General features: G+C 39.7%; 1 protein-coding gene across 1 annotated transcript; it reads right to left on the bottom strand.

Moving 5' to 3' along the window:
• Positions 1–5,879: 5,879 nt before the first annotated feature.
• BATF3 (basic leucine zipper ATF-like transcription factor 3) lies at positions 5,880–21,635 on the bottom strand. Its single transcript, XM_032214857.1, has 3 exons — positions 21,162–21,635; positions 15,108–15,212; positions 5,880–9,028 (listed from the first exon to the last, which is right to left on the bottom strand). The coding sequence occupies exons 1-3, from the start codon at positions 21,228–21,230 to the stop codon at positions 8,843–8,845; spliced, it is 360 nt and encodes a 119-aa protein (XP_032070748.1). The 5' UTR covers positions 21,231–21,635; the 3' UTR covers positions 5,880–8,842.
• Positions 21,636–24,298: the final 2,663 nt, after the last annotated feature.

Below are 24,298 nucleotides of genomic sequence, written 5' to 3'. Positions count from 1 at the left end.
GGTTAATTGTCCTCACTGTTAGGAAATTTCTCCTTAATTCCAGGTTGTTTCTCTCCTTGACTGGTTTCCATTCATTGTTTCTTGTCTTGACTTCTGATGCTTTGGAAAATAAATTGATCCCCTCATCTTCATGACAGCCCCTCAAAAGCTGGAATATTGAATGGTCATTGGCATGATTAATTTTCACCTTGCTATATTTTTATCAAAAGGAATTATATTTGGTTGTTGTCAGCTACATTCAATGATAGCTAAATGAAATATTAATGTTTGGAGATTTCTGGGGGACTCATATTTGACTTGTGCATTTCCCAGAAATACCTTGCTGAAATGGTAATCTATTGCAATCCTTTACATGTCTATAAGGAATCACTCCCAGATGAGTTAGTAAATGCCTCAACCGAAGTTGCAGTCCCCAGTATGGTGCCTAAAATTTCATTGGCTTCCTGTTTATTGTGACTGAAAAAGGGTTTTAAATGTTTACATTTTGTTTATTTAAAATATGACAGCTAGATTGTGGCAAAGTGAGGGACTGCAATACAGGTAGTCCTTGACTTACAACAGTTCATTTAGTGACCGTTAGAAGTTAGAACAGCACTGAAAAAGTATTTATGACCATTTTTCACTTATGGCCATTGCAACATCCCAGTGGTCATGTGATCAAAATTCAGATGCTTGGTAACTGCCTCTTGCAGTGTCATGTTTATGATGATTGCAGTGTCCTGGGGTCACATGATATCCTTTTGTGCCCTTCTGACAAGCAAAGTCAATGAGGAAGCCAGATTTATTTAACAACCATATTACTAACTTAACTTCAGTGATTCACTTAACAACTGTGGCAAGAAAGGTTGTAAAATGGGGCAAAATTCATTTAACAAATGTTAAGTACAACAGAAATTCAGGGCTCAATTGTGGTTGTAAGTCGTGGACTACCTGCACCATCTTAGTGGTGCAAGAGAATATTTTATTTTTTGTTCGGGGGGGGGGGATTCTTATTCTGAACTTTCACTTTTTTAATACTAGCTCCGTAGTTGCAGAATACCTGTCTGTAGTCTTATTTTGTCACCTGTCCCTTCTTCCATTTCTCTTACAAATCTTCTTTCATTTTCAGATTTTCACCAAAATCTGTGTAACCACATGGGCTTCTTCTGCTGTCATTCCCTCCCCCCCTAGAATTTTTTGGAGTTGTGCTTTTTAATATGTTCTACTGCTCATTGTATGTAAACAATGTTTTGGAATCAGGGGTCAAGGAGGTCTGGAGCCTATGGTCAAAAAATCAATATGGGCACAGTCATTAAGAACAGGCAGAGCTTTAATCCTACTGTCATGGTTGCCATTATGATTTTTAACACACACACACACACACACTCCACCCTTTTCTCTTCTGCTGGTTTATTGTTCTCATCCTTTTCTACCTATTGGCTGATGGCCACAATTTACTAAGTCTAAAGTATGTTTAATGACTATCATAGCTGTGTTTATTTAACATGCTGTCTCCAAACAAATAAACATAGAATATTTTAGCTTAATGCTACATGATCCACCCAAAAAACTTTTAATAATGGCTAGATTCCTAGATTGTTCTAAACTAGAAACTATCCAATTCCATTTTCACCAGTCTAGTATGTTGTATGAACTAAGCCATGGATCCCTTGTGCCTCAGATCTTCAAATCTTCCTGCATCTTCATAGCATACCATATGCTATGCAGTGCCTAATATGTATATCATATGCATAGCATTTGAATAAGGCTTTTGGGGCTTGTTTTCTGGGGTTACCTGTGAAACTGTAGCTTAATTAGATTCAGATTTTATTAATCTTACTGATCTTATACTCACATAACCCAATAAGCCATTAACAGAATCAGATCTTAGTAGTAACTCTCAAAGTTCCCACAAGTGCCCAAACACATTATTCAGGATTTATAGAATGACCCGATCAGTATTTTTGTTTCAAGATATGTGAGAAAAAATAAATTACATTCTACATATATTTCTTCATCACTGTGCTTTACGTATTTTCATTTTTGATTGATTCCCAATATTGTCAGGTGATACATACAACAGTTCATCTTCCATTCTCCTCATAATAAGCGGGTGAGGTAGATTATTCTGAGGAACAGAACAGAGGTAGTATTCAGCCAGTTCTGACAGGTTCTGGAGAATCAGTAGCAGAAATTTTGAGTAGTTCAGAGAACTGGCAAACAGGCTGCCCCCCACCCCCAGCTGATCTTCTTTTGTTGTCCTGAACAGGAGAACGGAACTGGAAAGCAGGCTACTGGGCTGGGGAAGGAATGGGGATTTTGCAGTAGCCTTCCCCCAGAAGTGGGGAGGGAATGGGGATTTTGCAGTAGTCTTCCCATGACACACTCACAAAGCCATGCCCACAAAGCCATACCGCGCCCAGAGAACCAGTAGTAAAAAAATTTGAATCCCACCACTGGAACACATTACTTTAAGGTTACATCAAAAACATTATGGACAGGTGGGAATTTAAACCTAGGCTCCAATAATATCAATCTAACTAGTTTAATTCAGTTATTCTTTGTAGAAGAGCTATAAGAAAAGGGGGAGTACAATTTCAAAGAAGTTTACGGTTTATGGTTTATTAGGATTTGTATGCCGCCCACTCTCGAGAGACTCAGGGCGGCTTACAGACAAAAGCAGGAAGGGGGAACATATAAAAATTAAAAAACAGACATTAAAATTTCACAACATTCATATAGCTTAGAATGGGGCTGGATAAATCAACAAAATCAACAAGTAACAAAATTATCAGAAGCAGGAGACAACATTGTTCCACCGTCAAATCCATCCTCTTCTCAGTGTAATGTGGAATAAAAGCAGAAGAATTTAGGATAATGTCACCTGGAATCAGGAACATGTGGTTCAAATATTACTGAATTTAATCAATCCTATTTTTTTTGCAGGGATTAATAAGGTAAAAGTCAAGATTTCCAGCTTGAAAATCAACAATTTCTAAAAAAAACAAAAAAACGATTTTCCACTTTAGGAAAGATTCTATCTCCAAGAAGTTAGTTATCATTATTTTGTCTTACACATAGCATTAAGTTCATAGATCTCTTGACTAATTTCCCAAATTTTAATATGTCTATGAAGATTCTCTGTAATGCAGGTGCTGGTTATCCCAAAGGTGCTTTTTCAAGAGGAAACCAGACTTTGTGTTATTGTTTTGAAGACATTTTGCTTCTCACCCAAGAAGCTTCTTCAGTTCTGATTGAACACTGGAGGATGGAAGGATTTATATTCCTTGCAGTCATCTGGTTGTCAGCACTCTTTCTGAGAATTGTTGAGGCCACTTGGAGATTTACCTGTTTACAACATAGTCCTTTTGGTAGTTCCAAGATTCCACACCCATTTGCACTATTCAGGTGACCCTGGAAACACAGATAAACCTCCAAAGGATCCCAATGACTCTCAGAAAGAGTGCTAACAACCAGGTGACTTCAAGAAATATAAATCCTGCCATCCTCCAATGTTCAGTCTGAACTGCAGAAGCTTCATAGATGAGAAGCAAAACATCATCAAGAAAAAAGAAAGTCCAGTTGCCTTTTGAAAATGCACTTGTGGGCCAAACTTTAATAGCTTCCCTGATAGGTTAAATCCTACCCAGCCAGACTATTGTTCATGATGGCTGAGAATTTCAGATTTTTATTCAAAGAGGTATAGAGAGCATCACTTTGGAGAAAACGGATTCTATAAGATACTGCAAGTGTCCCATGGGATGGTGTGTTTTCTTCTCTCCTTCCTCTTTTTCTCACAAATTTCCCCTTTCTTCCCCCTTGCAGCATGAATGCTGGTTGAGAAACATTTTTACTGAAAGAGTAATACTTACCGAAAGTTGAATGTCAAAGTCAGCCATGAGTGGATTACATTTGCTGTAATGCTAATGAATACTTGGGAGTGGGGAGAGTTGCATAACACAGAGACTTCTTCAGATCTTTTAATGGTGGTGAAGCACTCAGGAAACAATATATCTAAAAATAACCTTGCTAGTATCAGACTTCTGCCATAATTAATACTAGTCAGTCACTATTGATTACAGCAGCATATTAAAAAAAAGGATCTTCATTATTCTGATTGGGCCTCTTCTACACACCACAGAATTTACCACTTTAAAAACAGGAAATGCATGCTCTTCATCTAAAAATGGAATAGGCATCCTGTACTCCCCTTTTAGAAATTGGCAGTGTGTTTCTAGGGTAGGAGTTGAGCACCCTCTTTTAAGGAAAATTGCAGAGTTTCCTCCAACCAGATGTTCCCCAGATGAGTGGGTCTCCAGAAGTGGACAATATGTTTAATTCAGGCTTTGGTGTGATGAAGTGTTCCGCTTATTTGAAAGATAACTTTGAACTTTTTCACAGAGTGGTGTGAACAATATAAAGAAATAATTGCATCATTCCTCAGATATAAGCTCACAAGTTTTCTCTAATAGATTTTCCTGAAACTGAAACAACCATCCTTTGATTAGCTCCTAAAACTGTGATGAAAGAAAAGGACCAGATCTTAGTGACAGAAAATAAACATCTGTTTAGTGAAAGATATAACTCTGATACATTTGTACAGTAAAATACCACTTAAAAGGAACTAGTTGAATTACTGTTTCTTCTCTTCAGGAATCCTGAAAACTAGTTTCAAGTTTCAAGTTTATTGGAATTTGTATGCCGCCCACTCCCAGGAGACTCTGGGCAACTCACGACAGACAAGAAACATTTAAATTTAAAATAGAAATAAAAATTAAAAATACAATATTAAAATTCACAACACCCATTCCATCTAAGCAGGGCTGGATATCAATCAACAGCCCCAGGCCTGCTGGAACAGCCAGGTCTTGACAGCTTTACGGAAGGCCGGGAGAGTGGTAAGGGTTCGGATCTCTGCAGGTAGATCGTTCCACAGGGCCGGCGCAGCAACAGAGAAGGCCCTTCCCCGGGGAGTTGCCAGCCAGCATTGTCCGGCTGACGGCACCCGGAGGAGGCCCAACCTGTGCAATCTTGTAGGTCGTTGGGAGGTAAGTGGCAGGAAGCGGTCTCACAGGTTTGGAAAAGAGACAAACGGAATGTCTACCAAACTCTTGTCATCTCATAAATTCTCAGGATTTTTTTTTATGGAAGTCACAAGAATTAGAATAGTATTAAAGCAGGAAAAGTATTGCACAATGGATAGAAATAGGGTTCTACTGAATATTTCCCTAAAAAACAGTCAATCATCCAAGAGTAAGAATCATATGAAATTGTCCTTTATGAAGCAATTCTGCTTCCATTATCAGGCCCCTGAAATATATATCTCACAGCCACAATTATTATTCCTATGATAACAGGGATCTAGGTTTTGCCAAAAAGGGGAACATCATGACTTTCATTCAAATAATTTACTGGGTTCTTACTTATGTAAATAAGTACATGTTTTAGTTTGGATATTAGAATACTTAATACCTTTACCACAATTCTGTAAATGGTATTTGGTGGATATCGGACTCAGATTTACTAAAGTCTGATTTTGCTGGACTAAAATTCTGAACCTTCCCTGAAAATGAGCCAATAGTAAATCACAGACTTTTTAGCTATTTTTAATTGATTTGACATAAATGGGTATGTTTTCTTGCTCTGTCACTTGCTACCAATGGAAATATATTAATATTTCTGTTGATAACACTAGGTAATCTAACTTTATTCAGATACTTTGGATTGCCATTTCTATACTCTGAACCACTAGCGATCTTGTTTGGGACCTATGGATTGCTTCCCAGTGCATACAGGAAACTATTAAAGACTTGACTGATCTCCTGGGCTTTGGGGCAAGGTGTGTGTGTGTGTGTGTGTGTGTGTGTGTTGTGTATTTACTTGCTTTAAGTCACTTATGGTCACTGTTTTTTGTGGAGATTTTATTTATTACTGGTTAATTGTAAATTGTCCAGAATTGTCATCTACCAGCTTTTAAATTGTACAAATAAAATAAAATCAACAGCCAAGGGGCACAGCCTGAAATAAGAAATGATCAGAATGTAAAATGAATAACTGCCTTAACAGCAGCCAGTGAATCAGTGCACTATAAACCAATGGATTTAGGCAGGAGTGTTTTGAGAATGGTTTAAATACTATTTAACAGTAACAGGGAATACGAGTTCCCTTTCACAGCATTGTAAAGCAAGAAGCAATGACTCCTGTAATTACGGTATTGAAAGTCGGGCTTGCTTCTTAAAGCCGGCTCTGGCTTTTCACTGGCATCTATTTCAGGCTATAGAAAGGCATATTCAACTTTAGCAGTCTATGAGCACCCGTAGCTGCTAAGAAACCGTTACCAGTTTGCAGACAACCACATTTCTCTGCTAAGGCAGCATTTTTCCAATATATTTTACTAGAAGCTTAAACACCACTGAATAGAATTAGGGCTTGATAAAACAAGCATAATAATTGCATTATTAGTTTTCCCAGTATAAACATTGTGCAGAAGTCCTGCATCATGGGTGCAGAAGTATATCAAAAGCAAAAATTGTCAAGGATGCTAAGGCAAGGGCATAAATGATGAAGAATATTCAGGACCCTACAGTGCTTCTCAAGGAGAAAAAACAGTGCAGGTACTCAACAATCCAGAAAATTCAATGAAAATACAATTAACTTTAAATTTTGAACTATAAGGAAACAGAAACTCATACATGTAATAGATTGTTTTTAAAGTGGGTTTCTAAGGGTTTAAAGTGGTTTTATTATTATTATTGTAATACCTTTAAAAAACCACTTTAAACTTTTAAAAAACCACTTTAAACTTTTAAAAAACCGCTTTAAAAAACTATTACATGAATTGCAAGCAAAAGGAGAACTTTTATGTATGCAGGGAAGATATATATGATATTAAGTAAAAAAGGAAAGATTATTTGTAATTGCACTGCCAAGAAAAAAATTCAAGTCAAAGGCAATTAACTATAAAGGCACAAGAACAAAGATTAAATGAGAAGAATTTTCAGCTGCAACCTTATTTCCTAAAAAGTCTGTTATGTCTCCAGAAAGAAATAAGAATGTGGACTGTGGCTGTTAAATCAAGCACAGTTAGGTTTGGGTAAATGGGAGTTATACTTCCACTATACACCCAGACTCCTCTGGATACCCAAGCCATGGGTATCCGTGGGAGAAGCAGGTAGGGAGAATAAAATTGAAATTCTCTCCTTGTCAGTTATTTTTGTATTTGGCTCTTTTATTTCATTCATTCATTCATTCATTCAATCAATCAATCAATCAATCAATCTAACTGCTAATCTTCCATTTGTGATTCTGAGTTGGTCCTAGGATTAAAGTTAACCAAATAACACAACCATTAAATTTTTTTTAAAAAATCAGAAAAAACACAATAGACCTTTTTGCTCCCCCACTAAGCTCTTCAAATGTAACTACTTGGAGGGATGCGGGTTTGTGTACTTCTTCGGGAAGTGTTGCTTCAACTTAATAGCTGTGCTATTCTTTTCATGAAACTGTTGTTCTTCCATATATTCTGTGGCACATCTTGTATACCAGCTATTCCCTGACAATGGGATTGGGAGAAAATAAGGGGAAGGAGAGAGGCCATTTCATGTGGTCCAATGTGTTTAGAATACCAGAGTTACATAGAAAACATATAACAAGCAACCTTTTAACAATGGAATAAACTGCCATGGAAAGTGATCAATTCTTCTTTATGAGGAGTTTTCAAAGCAAACTCAGGATGCTAAATTAAAACCTCCCATGCCACATTGTTTTCACTTCCCAATTGTCAGAAACAGTTTCAAACCAACTTCAGTTGTTCTCACACTGTTGACCTTGAGAAGTTAGAAAACAGCAAAGATTATCACCCGTTCAAAACTCTGCCCTCTGGTGCTGTGGGTCCTGCCACTAAACACGATTGGTCAATTCCACTCTACAGAAAAGAGAAATGAAAACAACCTCTAGTAACTACCATTCATGTCCTTACTTTATGTTGTGTAAATTTGTTTGGTCATGTGTAAAGAATCTTGCCAGAACTGCTGCAAAATTGGCCAGCCGCCATTAGAGAAGAAGACAAAGGAATGTGAGAAGGAGTTTCTTCCCAGAAGAATTTTGGGCTCCCATGAGCTTCATAGAGTTACATAATTTAAAAGGATCTTCAAAGAAAATATTAGCTTTGTTGCAATTTCAACTCCATTGTGGGGCAGCTGGAAATATATGTAAGTTGATCATCACTGCAGAGACTCATATATTGAAGCATGAAGATATGCTTTCCAAATCTCATGCCGCACAATATGTTCACACCTTAAAACAATCCTAAAGTTATATTAAAAAAATACGGTAATCAGGTTTTCACAAAACTTGAGGTGTTTGTCACAAAAGGAAATGGAAGAGAGAAAAACAGGTGGAATCAGAGTGTTGGGAAGCAAAAGCAGTCCCTGCCTTTGATTACAGATTGTCATATCTATGATCCTTTTGATTTCAAGCCATCTTCCCCATTTCCTATGATGGCCACCAAATTCTCTATTATTATAAGGACCATACATTATGGTTAAGCCTGAACTGAAGTTAAAATATTTTATAGTCTAGCAATTCCAGCACACAAGATTTCCTATTCCGTGGTGAGTATGGAATACATAGTAGAAACACTGTGAAGACATCCTGCTTAGCTGAAAATTGCTCCCATAAGGTTACATTTCGTGGCTTTTTAACATCAACATTGATTCTTGATGGTTGGAGGACTCCAAGGTAATACTAGATGTAGCATATGCTGCTCTAAGAATGTGTGTAGCCATGCAACATGATGTCCAAAATGATGATAGTGGAGGATCTTGAAATCTTCTCATTCATTCAGGTTGCTCAGGAGGGAGACTTATCTTGGCAAGGGACCAAGAAGGGCTTCATGTCTGGGAATCAACCCAAAGTTTAAGGCACAGTGTATCAAGGGACAGATTTTCTCATGGTTCCTCAGCACTTCACTCAGATGTTTCACTTCATCTGTCAGCTTTCCAATCTCCCTTTTTAGAGATGTATTCTCTTGTTCAAGGCATTCATATTCCTGAAATAATTGATAAAAATAAGATCAAGCATTCAAGCAAGAATCCATGATTATTTATTGTTTTTATTGAACTATTCTTCATGAAGTGCTTACATTCTCAAAAGGAAGTTTAAAAATAACCAAAAAGACAATTAAAATGTAGAATAATCTGAAATATATATTTAACTTGAAACTTACATAACTCCTAACTTATTTTCTTCCCAATCTGGTTTACACAAGACATTTTTCCCCAGCAGGTTTTTAGTGTATCTTAATTTTACCTACCTAAGGTATAGTTTATTTATATTGTGCTATTTAAAATATTTCTATAGGAAATTACCATTAAACTAATATCTAAGTGGCAGTGTGGAGCAAAATCAAATAGAGTAAATCATACAGTGGATTTTTTTTCCCAAGCCAACCATTACTTTTAACATAATTTGTATAATAAATATTATAAAATCAACAGAAATTATCTCAGAAGATCTCAGCCAAGACAAATATGTTCTCAGAAGTGGAACCATGGGGTTGGACAATCCAAAGGGGAGGAGCCTAGCTGGGAAAGTCCTTTATTGGTCAGTATCTAGAGAAGGAGCTACCATAAAGGAAATCTCCCTTCATTATCTTTAGCATCCAATAAAAGGAATAGCTTTGGCTGTTCTTTTCAACTGCACTGATATCTTATTATATTATCAGTTTAAACAAGGGGTATAAAATATAAGATTTCTGATTTCATATTCCTTGCTGTAAAAATTGCAATTGTACTTTTTAATTCAACAATGGTAAAAAATCACAAAATATATGGAGAACAATTTTACAGATAATTAAACTAACTTGGTTTTACTTATATTTGAACATAAATTAAATTAAATCAGCTCAAATTCTGCTTTTGCTTTAGTCTCTATATTTGGAGGGGGCTCTTGGCCATTACCTGGATTTCTCTGGGTTTTGTGCTGTTTCATGAGCCTCATGTGAGTTGACTGAGCCAGGTCTTCAGACTCTTCAAAAGGCTAGGAGAGCGGGGACTCTTTTCCTGAACCCCCCAGTTGAAAGTGTTTAAGTGACAGGATCCAGAACATGCCTTCCTTACCTGAGTGAGATGAATTGATGTGATGGGGATGAAACCAGAGGTGATATTCAGCAGGTTCTGACCAGTTCTGGAGAAATGGTAGCAGAAATTTTTGAGTAGTTCGGAGAACTGGTAAATATCACCTCTGACTGGCTTCACCCACATCTATTGTCTGCCTCCCGAGTCCCAGCTGATCAGGAAGAAATGGGGATTTTGCAGTAATATTCCCTTGCAGTGGGGAGGGAATGGAGATTTTACAGCACCCTTCCCTTGCCATGCCCACCAAGCCGCACCCACAGAACCGGTAGTAAAAAAAATTGAATCCCATCACTGGATGAAACAGTTCCTCAGATAATGTAGGCCCATGAAAAAATTGCTTAGGTGCTGATGTAAACCACCAAGGGCAACTTTTGAAACTTTTGAATTGAAAACAGGCATTAAATATAATGATAAATAAAACCTCTATATTTAGAGGTGTTATGCTGTAGTTTTAAATGTCACAGCTGTGGGGCAAATTGGGAAGAAAAACTGGCTGTAGGTTTTAACTTGGAATGACCTAGCAGGCTTTTCTGATTTATTTCTGTGGGAACACAGCACTTAAATCAGCTCTCAGCAGCACACAGGTGGTCACAGTTCAAACTGCAAAACTCGGGGATGCAAATACTGAATGGCTATTTGACATTCTCAGTCCAAAACATTTGTGAATTCTGTCATGAAGGCGGCTCTTAGAAGTGTGTTAATACATCATTCCAAAAGAAATGCAGCACAAAACAAAAGAGGGACAGAGATTTTTTTTCTTTAAAAAAAAAAGCATGCATTAATTTACATGTAAAGATATATCGTTAAATGACAGTAATTTAAGGAGACAGGGGAAAGATTATGACCCATCATCCTCAGAGAAAGGACTATTTCTGTGAAAATCACCTCTTGGTCATCAAATGTGGATTTACTTCACTGCTTGGCTGATGAGGGCATAGATATAGACCAAAAAAGTAGAAGATAAATCCAGTGATTGAACACTGAACATTGGAAGTTTTGGATAAGCAAGGATTCCCAATTCTTTAAGAATAGCAGAACTAAAGGTATCTCCAATAATTATTCTGATGGAATGAAACAAATGTGAAGATGAAACAAACTCAGAATGGGCATATATGTTTTCAAGATGACAGTTCTTAGTGTGGTCCAACATCTCTTGCTGTTATTCTACCTTGTACTAACTTATTTTCCTGGTAAGCAAAAAAGACTGATGAACTGGAAGGAAAAGACAGAATTCCAACCATAGATATGGATTTATGCACCTCGCTAAACCATTACCTATTTAGGATTCACAGCAAGAAAGTGAAACTTGCCAAGGCAAGGATATCTTTGAGAGACACTTGGGGGACTACCCTTCAGAAGTAGGTGGGGCTGAATTTTTTAAAAAATGGTCAGAGCTGAACTTTAAAAATTCCAGACGTGCACATGTGAGCATGCACATACAAATGCATATTCTTCAGGACCAAGGGGGTAACTGGGGAAGTAGGACAGCAGAGGCAGAAAGTAAGGGGATAGAAATGTACCTTTGAGCTTTTGGAATGTTGGCAGGGGTCTATAAGAAAGCCAATGAGACATTATAGGCCCGCCTAGGAATTTGGTCATCCCAGTTGTAAACCTACAGTTTTCTGAGTAATCCATAGATGCTCAATCAATTTGCTCAATCTCCTCATCCATAAAGAGTGGATTACAAATCACAATGAAAGGATCTGCATGCCAGGATAAACCAAAGAGACTCTCATTTGGAAACCCTAAAAAAGGACCAGATGATCCAATCACCAAAGGACCCTCAGAGCCTTCTTGAATGAGCTCAGTTCTCTTGCATGGGAAGGAAGGGTCTTTGGCACTAGACTTCTAGCAAAAAAGAGAAGTTACTTTTAGAAACATCAAATTTCCCCGTGCCTGTGTGATGTCAATTTCAACTAAAGCATGAATGAGATGTCATCTTTTGAGTTCCAGCAAAAGAAAGGAAAGCAAGTGGGACTTAGTAAAGAATTGCTTTACAAGGCAAATGTACATCAAGTGGCTAGTTTCCCCCTTGATTTGAATGTGGCTGAAACAGAAATGCACCAATGTCCTTAACAAAAAAGAAATAGAAAACAAAAGCCATAACTGTTCAGCCACCATGACCAATATATTCATTAACTGACTTACTGTATACATGAATTCACAAGAATGGATGAATAATGTGCTTTCTTCCATGGAAAGGACATGTTGGACTCTGGTCCACCACCCTTATTCATCATTTTACTCAGGTATATTCATAATTGCTCATATGAAAGCTTTGAAGCATTGATAATAATCTCAATCTTGGCCAACACCTAAGATGTTATGTGCTATTCTACATTTAAACTCCATTCTTTAGAAGCCAGCTTATAAACATCAATTGTTCAATTGGAAAGGAGAACATGAAAAAATGTTGCAATGATTAAACATGCAAGAAAGGGCGGGGGAAGACTTGGTGTTTTTTTAAAATCACAATAATATTACAAATTGCTTCTCCTGCCCAGTTGTATGACTATCAGTTAGAACAAGACTGTTTGGAAGATGTTTCTGGGCATAATAAGATATTAGAATAAGATTCTAATATCCTGATTCTGTTTGCATAGTTTAGGCTACTATCCAGGAGTGGGATAGAAAACTTTTAGCAACCAGTTCACTGCCCGGTTGCTGAGTGGGCATAGCAATTGGGGCGTGGTCTAGTCGGCTTCCTGCACCCTGGCGGAGGTGGGGCATTTTCACCCTCCCCAGGCTTTGGAGGCTTTCCTCAAGCCTCTGGGAGGGTGAAAATGGCCTCAGCTCCAGATGACCTCCGGAGGCCAGAAACGGACCTGTTTCTGGAATTCTAGTAAGCCCATTTTTCGCCATCCCCAGGCTCTGGAGGCTTTCTTGAGCCTCCAGGAGGGCAAAAACAGCCTCCCGCAGGCTCCAGAGACCCATGGAGGCTGAAACGGGTCTGTTTCCTAACTTCCAGAACTTCCGGGTGGCCCGTTTTTTGCCCTCCCAGAGCCTCCACATGGGCCCTGCACTTACCTGGCATCCAAAACAGGCTGTGTGGAGACTCCTGGGAGGGGCAGGGTGAGCCAGTCCTTACAACTACCAGTTCGGCAAACCAGATTAAAATTAACATCTGATTCACCCAAACCAGTCTGAACCGACTGAATCCCACCCCTGCTGCTATTCTAAAAATGCCAAGCTGGTCTGGAGCAAAACACTAAACTGTATGAAAAACAGGATAAAAAGGCACCCACACATGGACATTCCATATTCATAAGCTCTGAGGTGACAAATGACTTCAGCATTTGGGGCTCATCCACACAACCTTCTTGCCCTGTGTGCCACAATGGCTTGCTAACTGTTTGCTGAGGAAAGTGTGTATTAGTTCACATAGTTTTGAAGAAAAATATGAGCAACAGGAGACAGGGTGGGGGTTTATAAAAGTATAAACCAGGGAGAGGAAGAGTAAAAAAAAAAGAAGGTAAATGTTTCCTTTGTCCAATCATGGCTGACTTTATTGGGTGGTGATCATTTCCATTTCTTAATCGAGAAAGAGGGTAAGTAAAGAGAGAAATAACTTGATCCTGATTCAGAGTATGATAAAACTCCCTGTCACTTTCCAAAATTTACACTGCGTGTAAATCCAGACAAATCTGTACTTTTTCATGAGCTACTGTATTTTTCAGAGTATAAGACACACCGGAGTGTAAGACGCACCAAGGTTTTGAAGAGGCAAATTACAAAGTTTTTGCACTCTGCAAACCTCCCCAAAACTGCCCATTTTTTGCAAAAACGAGCACATTTCCCCCCCAAAATGGCATGGACAGGGGGCTTGCAGAATGCTCCTGCGGGGGGTGCCCCCCAAAATGAGCAAAAAATGGCCCGTTTTTTTAAAAAATGGGCCCATTTTTCATAAAAAAAGAGGCACGGATAGCCTTTAGGAAGTTTATAGAGTACTCCTGGGGGCTGGGGGGGGGGGTAAAATTGAGCAAAAAAAACCAGGCATTTTTGCTCATTTCTGCTCTCCCCAGCCCTCTGGAGCTCTCTAAAAGCTTCCTAGAGGCTATCCACATCCTGCACAACCATTTTTGCAAATGGGGCGGGGTTTTGGGAAGCAAAAAATGCTGTATTCAGTGTATGACACAACCAGATTTTCAGCCTCTTTTTTAAGGGAAAAAGGTGCGTCTTATACTCCGAAAAATACGGTATATCTGTGAAATTCAGGGCCTCAAGCGTTCGTGACAGTCAATAGCTTAGCAACATCAAAAAAGTGTTAATGGAGGAACAACATCTAAATATGGATGCTCTATGATTAGAAGCAGCGTACTGCCAATCACAGCATGTTATATGCAACCTGCAAGAGATGGTGATTTCCTTTGTGATCTTTGCCTAAGCATCTGTCTAGTTCAGCCTTTCCCAGACTTGGGTAACCAGATGTTGGTGTAGGCCCTAAGACTCGATCCATCCAGAGCATGGGTGTCAAACTGGAGGCCTGGGGGCCAGATGCGTCATGCACAGACCATGTCCACCCCAGCTCTACAAAGGGGAGGGGGAAATGTTGCAAAACATTATGTGACGGCAATGTGATGTGGTGAGTTTGACACCCCTGGTCTAGAGAATGCTCACTTGGAAAGGCTACCTTTAAAGCTAAAACATTGTCACACAAACTTAGATCATTGCACTGTTTTTAACTGAGGATGGCATTCCCTGCATCTGACAAAATGGGGTTTGGTCCATAAAAACTGATTAAACCAAGAGGATCTGCGTGAAAGTTAAAAAAAATCTAGACACCAACTAAAGTGCCATCATTTATATGTGTGTTGCATATGTGACACACATAAAAGAGGTGGAGCTTTGAAATGCACATACTCCTCCTCCCACTGTGGATGCCCCTAATTAAGGAACTAACACTGTGTTAATTCTTAAGGTGACCCAGGACTCATTTTGTATTTGATAATGATAATAATTGTTGATCCTAAAGAAGGCCAGTGCATCAGTCACCTCATGGAGTTTATCTGCTTTCTGAGTTTGTTTCTTTCGGCTTCTCTGAGCAGCGACTCTGTTCTTCTCTCTCCGTCTTACTCGTCTTTCATCATCATCATGGCTCTAGTCAATAAAATCAGAATATGCTTGTTTAGTTAATGACTTCCTTCCCCCCCCCAAAAAAACACTCAGCATCCAGAAAATCAAGGAAGCTATACTTTGACAAACACACCACTGACAATCTTGCAAGCCCTGAAGACATATTCCACGAGTGACTGATATTGATATTTCCCTTATATTGCGTGGAAAAGTAATTTACAGATAGTTTGTTGATATATTGATGTAAAGACTGGTTACAAGAACTCTTGTGGCTGTATCTGGTTCAGATAGTATTTTGAATGAAAGATAGCTAACTCTCTTCTCCCACACAATAAGTTTGCAAGAGTTCCTAGGAAGAGGATGTGAGTGAGCCGGAGTTTGCTTTCTTTTTCCTGGGAAATTTGAACTGTTGTTTTAAAAAATAAAACAAAAGGAAGGAAACCAGATCATCAAGGTTTTTGAATATGTTAATGACACCTGGATCCTATCTTTCCTCCAAGAAAAATAGAAAATATGCACAAAGTCTTTTATTTTATCATTTTGTGAGGTCAGGTAAGGCTGGGTTGAGTTAGTAGTGCTGCAATAACATAGCAGGCATAATTAACTCAAAGACCCAATGGCTTGCATTTGCCTAGTGTTACATTTATTAATGTTATGCAGCTTAAAATGCTGTGTGAAGTGAATCTTTTTGTTTAGAAACAGGCTAGTTCAATTCAGATTAAGAGTGTCATGTGAATGAAGCCAATGCCAGTCTAATCTGTGATTACAAATGGTCAGTAAATTAAGCAGTTGCTAAACAAGAACTACCTATAACAAAATAGTTCCATTATGCTTTTTTTATCGTTCTAGGAGCCCTTATGTAGAAGCATTTGAAAGTTGAGCCCAGTACAACTAGTAAATATAAAATTACTTTTGAGTAAAAAGACACTGTCTACAAACATAACTCTCCAGCTCCCTTGTTAATTAATTGGATTTACTTGCAGAAGAAGTACATGTCCCAGCACTGTGCAATATCCTTTGCTGATCAAAGTTTATTTTGTTAGAAATAGACATTGATACGACATTTAGGAACAAGTTCCATGTGTAAAGTCTTGTAGAGATATCTTAAGAGGTCTCTCCCTCCCCCCCCTCACATACACACTTTTGAATCACAGGAAATCATGTTCAGCAGCTTTGTTGGTTAGAGCACATCATGATCAAGTTTAAGTTAGTGCAGTGCAAATCATTTGGTGCATAAAAGAGCCAGATTTGAGTGGAGCATGCCTAGATGAAACACATGTATTTGGTCCTGATGTACGACTGAAATACATAAGTGCAACAGAGAAGGATTTGGAGGGAGAACAGGAAAAAGAAATCAAGGACATATCCCTGCTCTTCCCAATTTCTTCTTTGCCTACCTCCTTCGCTCCCACTGTTGATAGGCTTCAAGCAAAGCAGATCCAATTGCCTGCATGCCTCATTTCTCTTAAATAACAGTAAAGAAAGAAAAGTAAAGGGGAGATCAATAGATAGAGTAGTGACGCCAAAACTGGTAGAATTGAAACCTGTGGGTCTTTTAAATGGGAGAGACAGAAGTATGCTGGTTAGGAAGGAAAGTTAGAAAGGTTGGGAAAGTTAGAAAGGCAGTTTTACTATCCACTTTCTAATGCATGATCTCAGAAGCTTTGGGGGCAACAAATATTACTGGAAACTGGGTCAGAAAAAGTTTGTCATAATTAAATCTAAAATCATGAATCAAAATATAAAATGTTTAGATCATATTTTGGGGTAGCAGGTCAGACAAACTGCCATATGTATCGTAATGGGGTTTCTGCTCTACTAAGATGGTAACTGTTTTGCATATCCAAAGGGAAATCCCCATAAGGTATGCTGAACATTCCCAATTTAACTCATGATTTTGCCCTGTTCATATATTCTTTTATCTCTCCTTGTTTTTCTGTTTCTTTAAAAAAGCTTTTTTTTTAGTGTGAAAAAGAGTAGAGCCATAAAGTGATGTCTAGGACATTTCAGTAACACAAGATCTGTTCAAGAGACCACAGTACCAGTTAAAAGAATCATGTTAATGTACTCTTGATGGTAATAACAGTTTTATATTTGTGAGGTGGATGGATGGAAAGATAAGCAAATTCTATATGGTATAGTGCTATTTAAAATATAGTGAACAACATGCAATTCTGGTTTCAGAAGCGGTCATGTGTGTTTACAATGTTGTTTGATAAAATTAAAGTTTGACTTAGCTATTCCTAATGGCTACATCCGATACACCAATATTCTTGTTTTATTTTATACTTTTGTTTTGAAGTCTGAGAAATTCTCATAATTCATCTGTTGCCAGTATATAGGTCCTGTAATAGCAATGCCACCATTTTTATCTATATTTAAACTGCTTGTGGAATCTAATTTAAAATATTTTGATTTAAATTTAGAAGTAGTGTATGAGATAATATCCACCTCAAATGCAGTAAGACATCTCAAGTACCAACAAGCCTCCTTGTTTTACATTTAGGCAGGAAAAATCAAAGGTATAAGTACAGATAAGGTGAGACCTGGCTCAAAAACAGTAACTGTGAGAGGGACCTTGGAGTCCTAGTGGATGATCACTTGAATATGAGCCAGAAGTGTGCAGCCACCATCAAAAAAGCTAATACAATCCTGGGTTGTATAAACAGAGGCATAGAATCAAGATCATGTGAAGTACTAGTACCACTTTATAAAACCCTAGTAAGACCACACCTGGAATACTGCAACCAATTTTAATCACCATATTACACAAAAGATGTTGAAGCTTTGGAAAAAGTTGAGAGAAGAGCAACTAAGATGATAAAGGCCTGGAGACTAGAACATACGAAGAATGGCTGCAGGTTTGGGGTCTGGTCAGTCTAAAGAATAGAAGAATTAAGGGTGACATGATAATGGTACTGCAGTATTTGAGGTGATGCCAGAAAGAAGACAGTGTCAAATTATTCTCTAAAGCATCAGAGGACAGGACAAGAAACAATGATTGGAAACTAATCAAAGAAGCAGCAACCTGGAATTAAGGAGAAACTTCCTAACAGTGAGGACAATTAACCAGAGGAATAGCTTACCTCCAGAAACTGTGGGCACTCCATCACTGGAGGTTTTTAAGAAGACTCTAGGCAGTCACTTATCTAAAATGGTATAGTTTCTTCTGCTTGAATAAGGGGCTGGACTAGAAGACCTCTAAGGTCCCTTCCAGCTCATTCCATTCCATTCTTTTCTATTCTACATGTGTGTGATCTCCAGTGCCATGACACCACTGGAGAGGCTAATAACTGTTTCCTCACCAGGGTGCTCAGAAATGCCCAAAACTCCAAAGCAAGAAGACATTACAAATAATGCTGGAGATATCACATGCAAGAACCATTGCCTTCCCAAACATGATAAGGGAAAATAATTGCCAGGAAATAAATATTGTAATCTACCAAATATTTGCTAGATTCAATTGCTTAAAAACAAAGAGTTTTCAAATTTTCCAAGAGAGCAATGGTTGAGGTAGGGGGAAATAAAATTCTTCTATGTAAGTTGGTGTTCTTACTCTTATTTTAAGTATCTTAACTGGCCTAACACTCATCCTATACTCTGCAATGCTGTGCAATCTCCCTGTCTCCTGATATTTAGTATTGGCAGGAAGGCCCTCACCAAAATCCTCCTTTTTTATATCAAACAAGTGCAAGAGAGACAGAGAGTTTGGCTGGAAGTGGGAGACAATGTGTTCTAATCCTGGCTAAGTATACAAGGCACATAAATCAGCAGTGACTTTGGACCAGTCCCTGTTCTTCTTTTTAAGAAGGAGGCAATGGCAAACCACTTCCAATTTAAAAAAATAATAATTTGCCAAGGAAACTGCTGACTCAAAAGCACACACAAAAGTTCAAAAATAAAAAAATGCATTTAAAGAATATTTGCAGCACCATAAAGAATGAGAGAGAAAAAAATGAGAAATTCCTTTTGCATAAGAAAACTCTTGAGAAATTGAATTTCAGACTGGATTCAGCTACATGTTACAGTCAGAGGAGTTTCCATGTCCCCCTGCAGGAAGCGGGTGAGAAAGGCGAAAGTGCAAAGCCATCACTTGACTTCATAGACAAATTGCTCTGGGACACCACATAACTGCTGTAACCAGCTTTGCAGCGGTATATTCAGTGGTGGGTTCCTACTGGTTCGGACCAGTTCAGCCGAACCGGTAGTGGCTTGGTGGCTGGGTCGTTGGAACCGGCAGCAACCCAGGCCTGCCACGCCCTCGAACCAGTTCTCTGGGCATCGCCATAGGCACCGCCATCTTGTTTTTTTGGTTCTGCACATGCACAGAACAAATTTTATTGTACTGTGCATGTGCACGCAGCGCACATCAAGGGCAGGCGCATGAAGCACCCATGAGCAAACCAGCAGCAGTGGCTGGCGGAACTCACCCCTGGGTAAATTTAATCAGTCATGCTTACATCTAACACTTCAATCTATAGTGTACAGCTTACCTATTTTACAGCTTATCTATCTTTCATGAGCTGAAATGCCACGTTTAGCTTTTTGTTAGAGTAGGTAGCTTTAAAATCAATTTAAGTACATAAGCAATCAAAAGACCTCATAAAGTTTATGATCATTTAAACTTATGGAAGAGTAGAAGCCTCTTGAAGGAAAAGGAAGATGGATCTCTGGTCCTGCTAGATCCTTTATTTCATACTTTGATTTCCTTCTACTAATCTCTCCCACTTCAACTCGGTTACTATATGCAAGAACAAAGAACACCCATTTGTTATTGACACTGTAGTAAGTATATTTTTTCTGGCTCAGGTGACACCCCCCCCCACCCTATTTTTTTCCTTCAGTATAAACATTTAGTCTTGTGGTTTCAGTATATTCAATAAAGTTAATAAGTGTATTAATAACTCCCTTCTTCCAATTGGCTTCTGAAAGACCCCTTACTGAACTCTGCAGATCCCTGCTAGTTAGTAGAAACCTTTTTTTCTCAACTTTCAATTGGGAATGATGGGGACTTGAATCCAACACATGTACAGTGTGCTGGGTTGCGCAGACTGGTAGAGTTAGTACTGAACTAATTGGACACAGGCTAATAAAGCAAGTATGTTCTTCACTGTTCAAACGGGCCCTTTTGGGGATGCCACTTGCTGGATGACAGAGCTGGGGAACTGAAGTTTAAGGATATCTGCTGGGTCAGACAAAGCAGTCTCTAGTCTGGAAGCCACCTACCTAGGCAGGCCTACCAAAGAACAGGAGACTAGGATCTGAGCATGTAGATCTGGTTCCCCACAGATCCTAACTATAACATGTAGGTGGAGGCCAGCCTGGACACTCACCACGCATAAAATCCTGCAGACAAATGTATGTATATGCAACAAGATCAGTAGCTGCTAATGAAATATTAATTGTTCAAAACACCTTCCCTCCCAGTTGCAGAACTTTAAAGTCATTTCAAGTAGGGGGAAGTTCCATCCTTTTCTCCCTTCTTCTGACTAGAAGTTCCTACCTCCTCCGTTTCTCAAAACAAGGCAGATTCTGGTAATAAGGAAGGGAAAGGAAGCGAAGGGAAGAGGACATGCGGGGCATGAGGCGCGGTCCATAATTTTACGCACCCCTTTTATCTTCTCCTGTGGTTTTGGTTTCTCCTGCTACCCGAAACGTTATTTAAAAAGCGTCTTTTCCTCCGGGGAAATCTACCACCCCAAGTCCTTTCGAGGTGCCATCGCTCCCCTTCCATCCCCGCCGCTGCCCGCGTGCGAGCGAGCGAGGTCCGGCGCGTCCAAACGGCAGCGGTGAAAGAATTCCTGCCCCGCGAACGCCGAGAAGGAGCCGTGATTGGAAGAGCGCGATCCCAGGCGATTTTTGAATCGTGGAGGAAAGTTTCTTAGAGGCGCGTCTGTCAGTCCAACTTTTCTATTCCCTCCCTCCTCCCCACCCACCCACCCCGCCGCCCACCCCCTCCGGGCTTCGGTTTACCTGCAGGGTCCCCTCGGACGAGGAACTTCGTTCCAAAATGCTTCCCGCGCCGGGGATCCCCTGAGACATCCTGGCCGAAGAGAAAGAGGAGCTTGGACGGCCGGTCAGGAGGCCAAAGGGCGTTTAAGATTCCGGAGGAAACAGCGTAGCCACAGCAAGCGCCGGGGACGCGCGTGGGGACGGGACTCGCTGCACCCGCCGTTGCCTAAGCGGAAAGCCCAAAGAGGGGCATCCCGGACGCGCGTGCAGCCCTCGGCGTTTCCCCCGACACCTGCCTGCCTGCCTGCCGCCGCTGCCGCGCCGCCCCTGCTTCCCCAGCTGCTCTTCTCTAGTGAGCGCTGGGCGGCCGGGAAAACCAGGAGCCGCCGCTTTCGCCCTGCCCGGCGCCGCAAGCCCAAGTTCGTGGAAATCACGTGGCGGCCCTTGAAACTTCAGGAGGGAACTGGCTGTGAGACCGGGAGGCGGCTTTTGGCGGAGCCAGCCCGATGGGGAACTGAGAAGAGAGGGGCTTTTCCCTTCTTCCGCCCCGCTCGCGGGCTGTGGGGTTTTGGGATGGCTCTAGAGCCGGAATCCGCTCGGCTGATGATCGGGCAACTCCAACGCTTCCAATTGAACGTGGGGGTTCTCTCGCCCGTCTGCTTTCTCCGTTTAAAAGGGCCGCGCTTGTAGCGGCGGGGGCGGGGTGGGGAAGAGATCTGATAAAGAGAGTTATGCTTGCGGAGAACAGGAGGAAACCCGGAGCAAATCCTGAAGTGGTTTTTTTATAGGAAATCGCCTCTAGCGTTTCCACTGTCAAATAAAGCGGGAAGCCGTTGTTATACTTGAACGTGGAAGGGACAGGATGGCTGTGCCGAGATGCCTGAATCTCACCTTTTCACGAAAAGTACCGCTCAAGGCAGTGTAGACCCGCACAAAATAAATTGCATTATGAAACATGTATGTCAGCTAATAATTTATCTTAAAACCTTAATTGATCCACTTTTATTGTCAGCTACCTTTATTTCTGTAGAAAGTTAAGCTGTAAATTAACCACCTAAAACATAAAATGATTATTGCTTATCTAATTAGACTATCGCTTTTCCTTCAGAAGCTCAAGATGAAGTCCCTGTCACTCTCTTGCCTTTTCCTCAGTCCTGTCCACAGGATAAAGTTGAGTTGTGAGAGGGTGTCTACTCAGCTGTGGAAACCTCCAGTTTTGATCTCTGGGATTTAGTCCATCATTAACCAATATATTGATTTGCATTTTATTAGATGCACAAGCTTGCAGGTGAAATGTCTGATGGACAAAACATGCTTTGAAAGGCATGAAACGTGAAAAGGTGTCATAAAGAAAAAAAAATAGAAAAAATCCACATGTGTTTGACTTGTTGCTCAACTACCCCTGGAACCTTCAAATGTTGCAGAGTTCCTAGGCTGCTTCTGAACCAAGCTTAAGAGTTGTTGGATATCCAATACATTCAAATTCTACATAGAAAATTGCCTTGTGCAGTAAGGCTGTTAGACTTCTGTAATTTATACTAGCATGTAACAACTCCACTAAATTTCCAACAGGGGTTTCTCACAACCCTACTTTAAAGGTATCAGAGACTAAACTGAGCAAGTTTTTGCATGCCATGTGGATATACTGTGAAAAATGTAGGCACGTGGAGCTCAATTCCAGATTTCATGGGCTATATAGTTTTCTTGGCAGAAATATGGAAGTGGTTTGTTACTGCCTCCTTCAAATAAGTTTTGACTTTCTAATCCCACCCTACCGACTCAACTCATTTGCCTGGTTCTATTCTAGGCTTTGTTCTTCCCAGACCGAGAAAAAAGGACCACTTCCACATTTTGTTAGAATAACGGAATTTTAAAACATCACAACCATGTTTTGTAAAACACAAAAGACTTTTGCCCTAATCAATAATTTTAAATTAGGTAAAGGTAAAGGTTCCCCTGGCACATACGTGCTAGTCATTCCTGACTCTAGGGGGCGGTGCTCATCTCCGCTTCAAAGCTAAAGAGCCAGCGCTGTCCAAATACGTCTCCGTGGTCATAAGGCCAGCACTATTAGATGCCAAAGGCACACAGAACGCTGTTACCTTCCCACCAAAGGTGGTCCCTATTTTCCTACTTTCATTTTTACATGCTTTCGAACTGCTAGGTTGGCAGAAGCTGGGACAAATAATGGGAGCTCACTCCGTTATGCAGCGCTAGGGATTTAAACCACCAAACTGCTGACCTTTCTGATTGACAGGCTCAGCGTCTTACCCACTGAGCCACCACATCCCTACAACCTTAAATTAGAAAAGCAAATATAAAAGACAACTTTTTTAAAAAAACTAAGATGCAATGGATTTTGAGAGCAGAAAGGACTATTCTCCTTTGTCTCTTACATAATAGAGATCTAGGTTTTATTCTATTTATAGGACATTTGATAATTATCACTCCATGTTCTTAGTATCAAGTACCTTGGAGAGAAACTGCATTTCTCAAGGTTCAACATCATGGACAAATAAAATTTTATTTGTGAATATTGTCAAGAAGCCATTAAAAACTAAATTCAGTTAATAGGATACCGAAGTTTAGTTAGTAATGGAAACCAAATTCTATACTCTGTTCTATTCACCACTAAACTTCAGTATTTTTGTTGTTGTTGAAGCTCTGTGTATCATAACTATGAAGACTACATGCATATAGGGATTAAGCAATCAGCTTTATTATGTATCCATCTGAAAACCTGAGCTATATTAAGAAAACAACCAGACGCCCTCTGATGCAATGCCAGTTTACACTCAAGTTAAAAATATAAAGTTGAATGTTGTGACATTTCAAGTGAAGAGATTTTTTAAGCCTTAAAAAAGGGCTGACTTCTTCTGAGTCAGCCAAATAGTGCCACAAGTAAGAAACAGAATTTTCTTGTATAAGTCATTTAAAAGTGTACTGATTTATCTTTCCTGAGTTTCCAAGATATCCTCATTATCTATCTGCAGTTGGAATTTAGTGTTATCCCAACCAGGCAACATTACTCATCTCAAAAGCATACACACACACACACACACACACACACACACACACACACAGATTTGAAATTCCTTGTTATACTCTACAAAACTTAATATATACTCCCATACTCCTGCTGTTATAAAAACAGCAGG

The sequence above is a fragment of the Thamnophis elegans genome, chromosome 4 (assembly GCF_009769535.1).
Source record: "Thamnophis elegans isolate rThaEle1 chromosome 4, rThaEle1.pri, whole genome shotgun sequence".
NCBI classification, from domain to species: Eukaryota; Metazoa; Chordata; class Lepidosauria; order Squamata; family Colubridae; genus Thamnophis; species Thamnophis elegans.
Note: the sequence above shows the minus strand (reverse complement) of the source record. Positions and strands in the feature narration are given on the sequence as shown.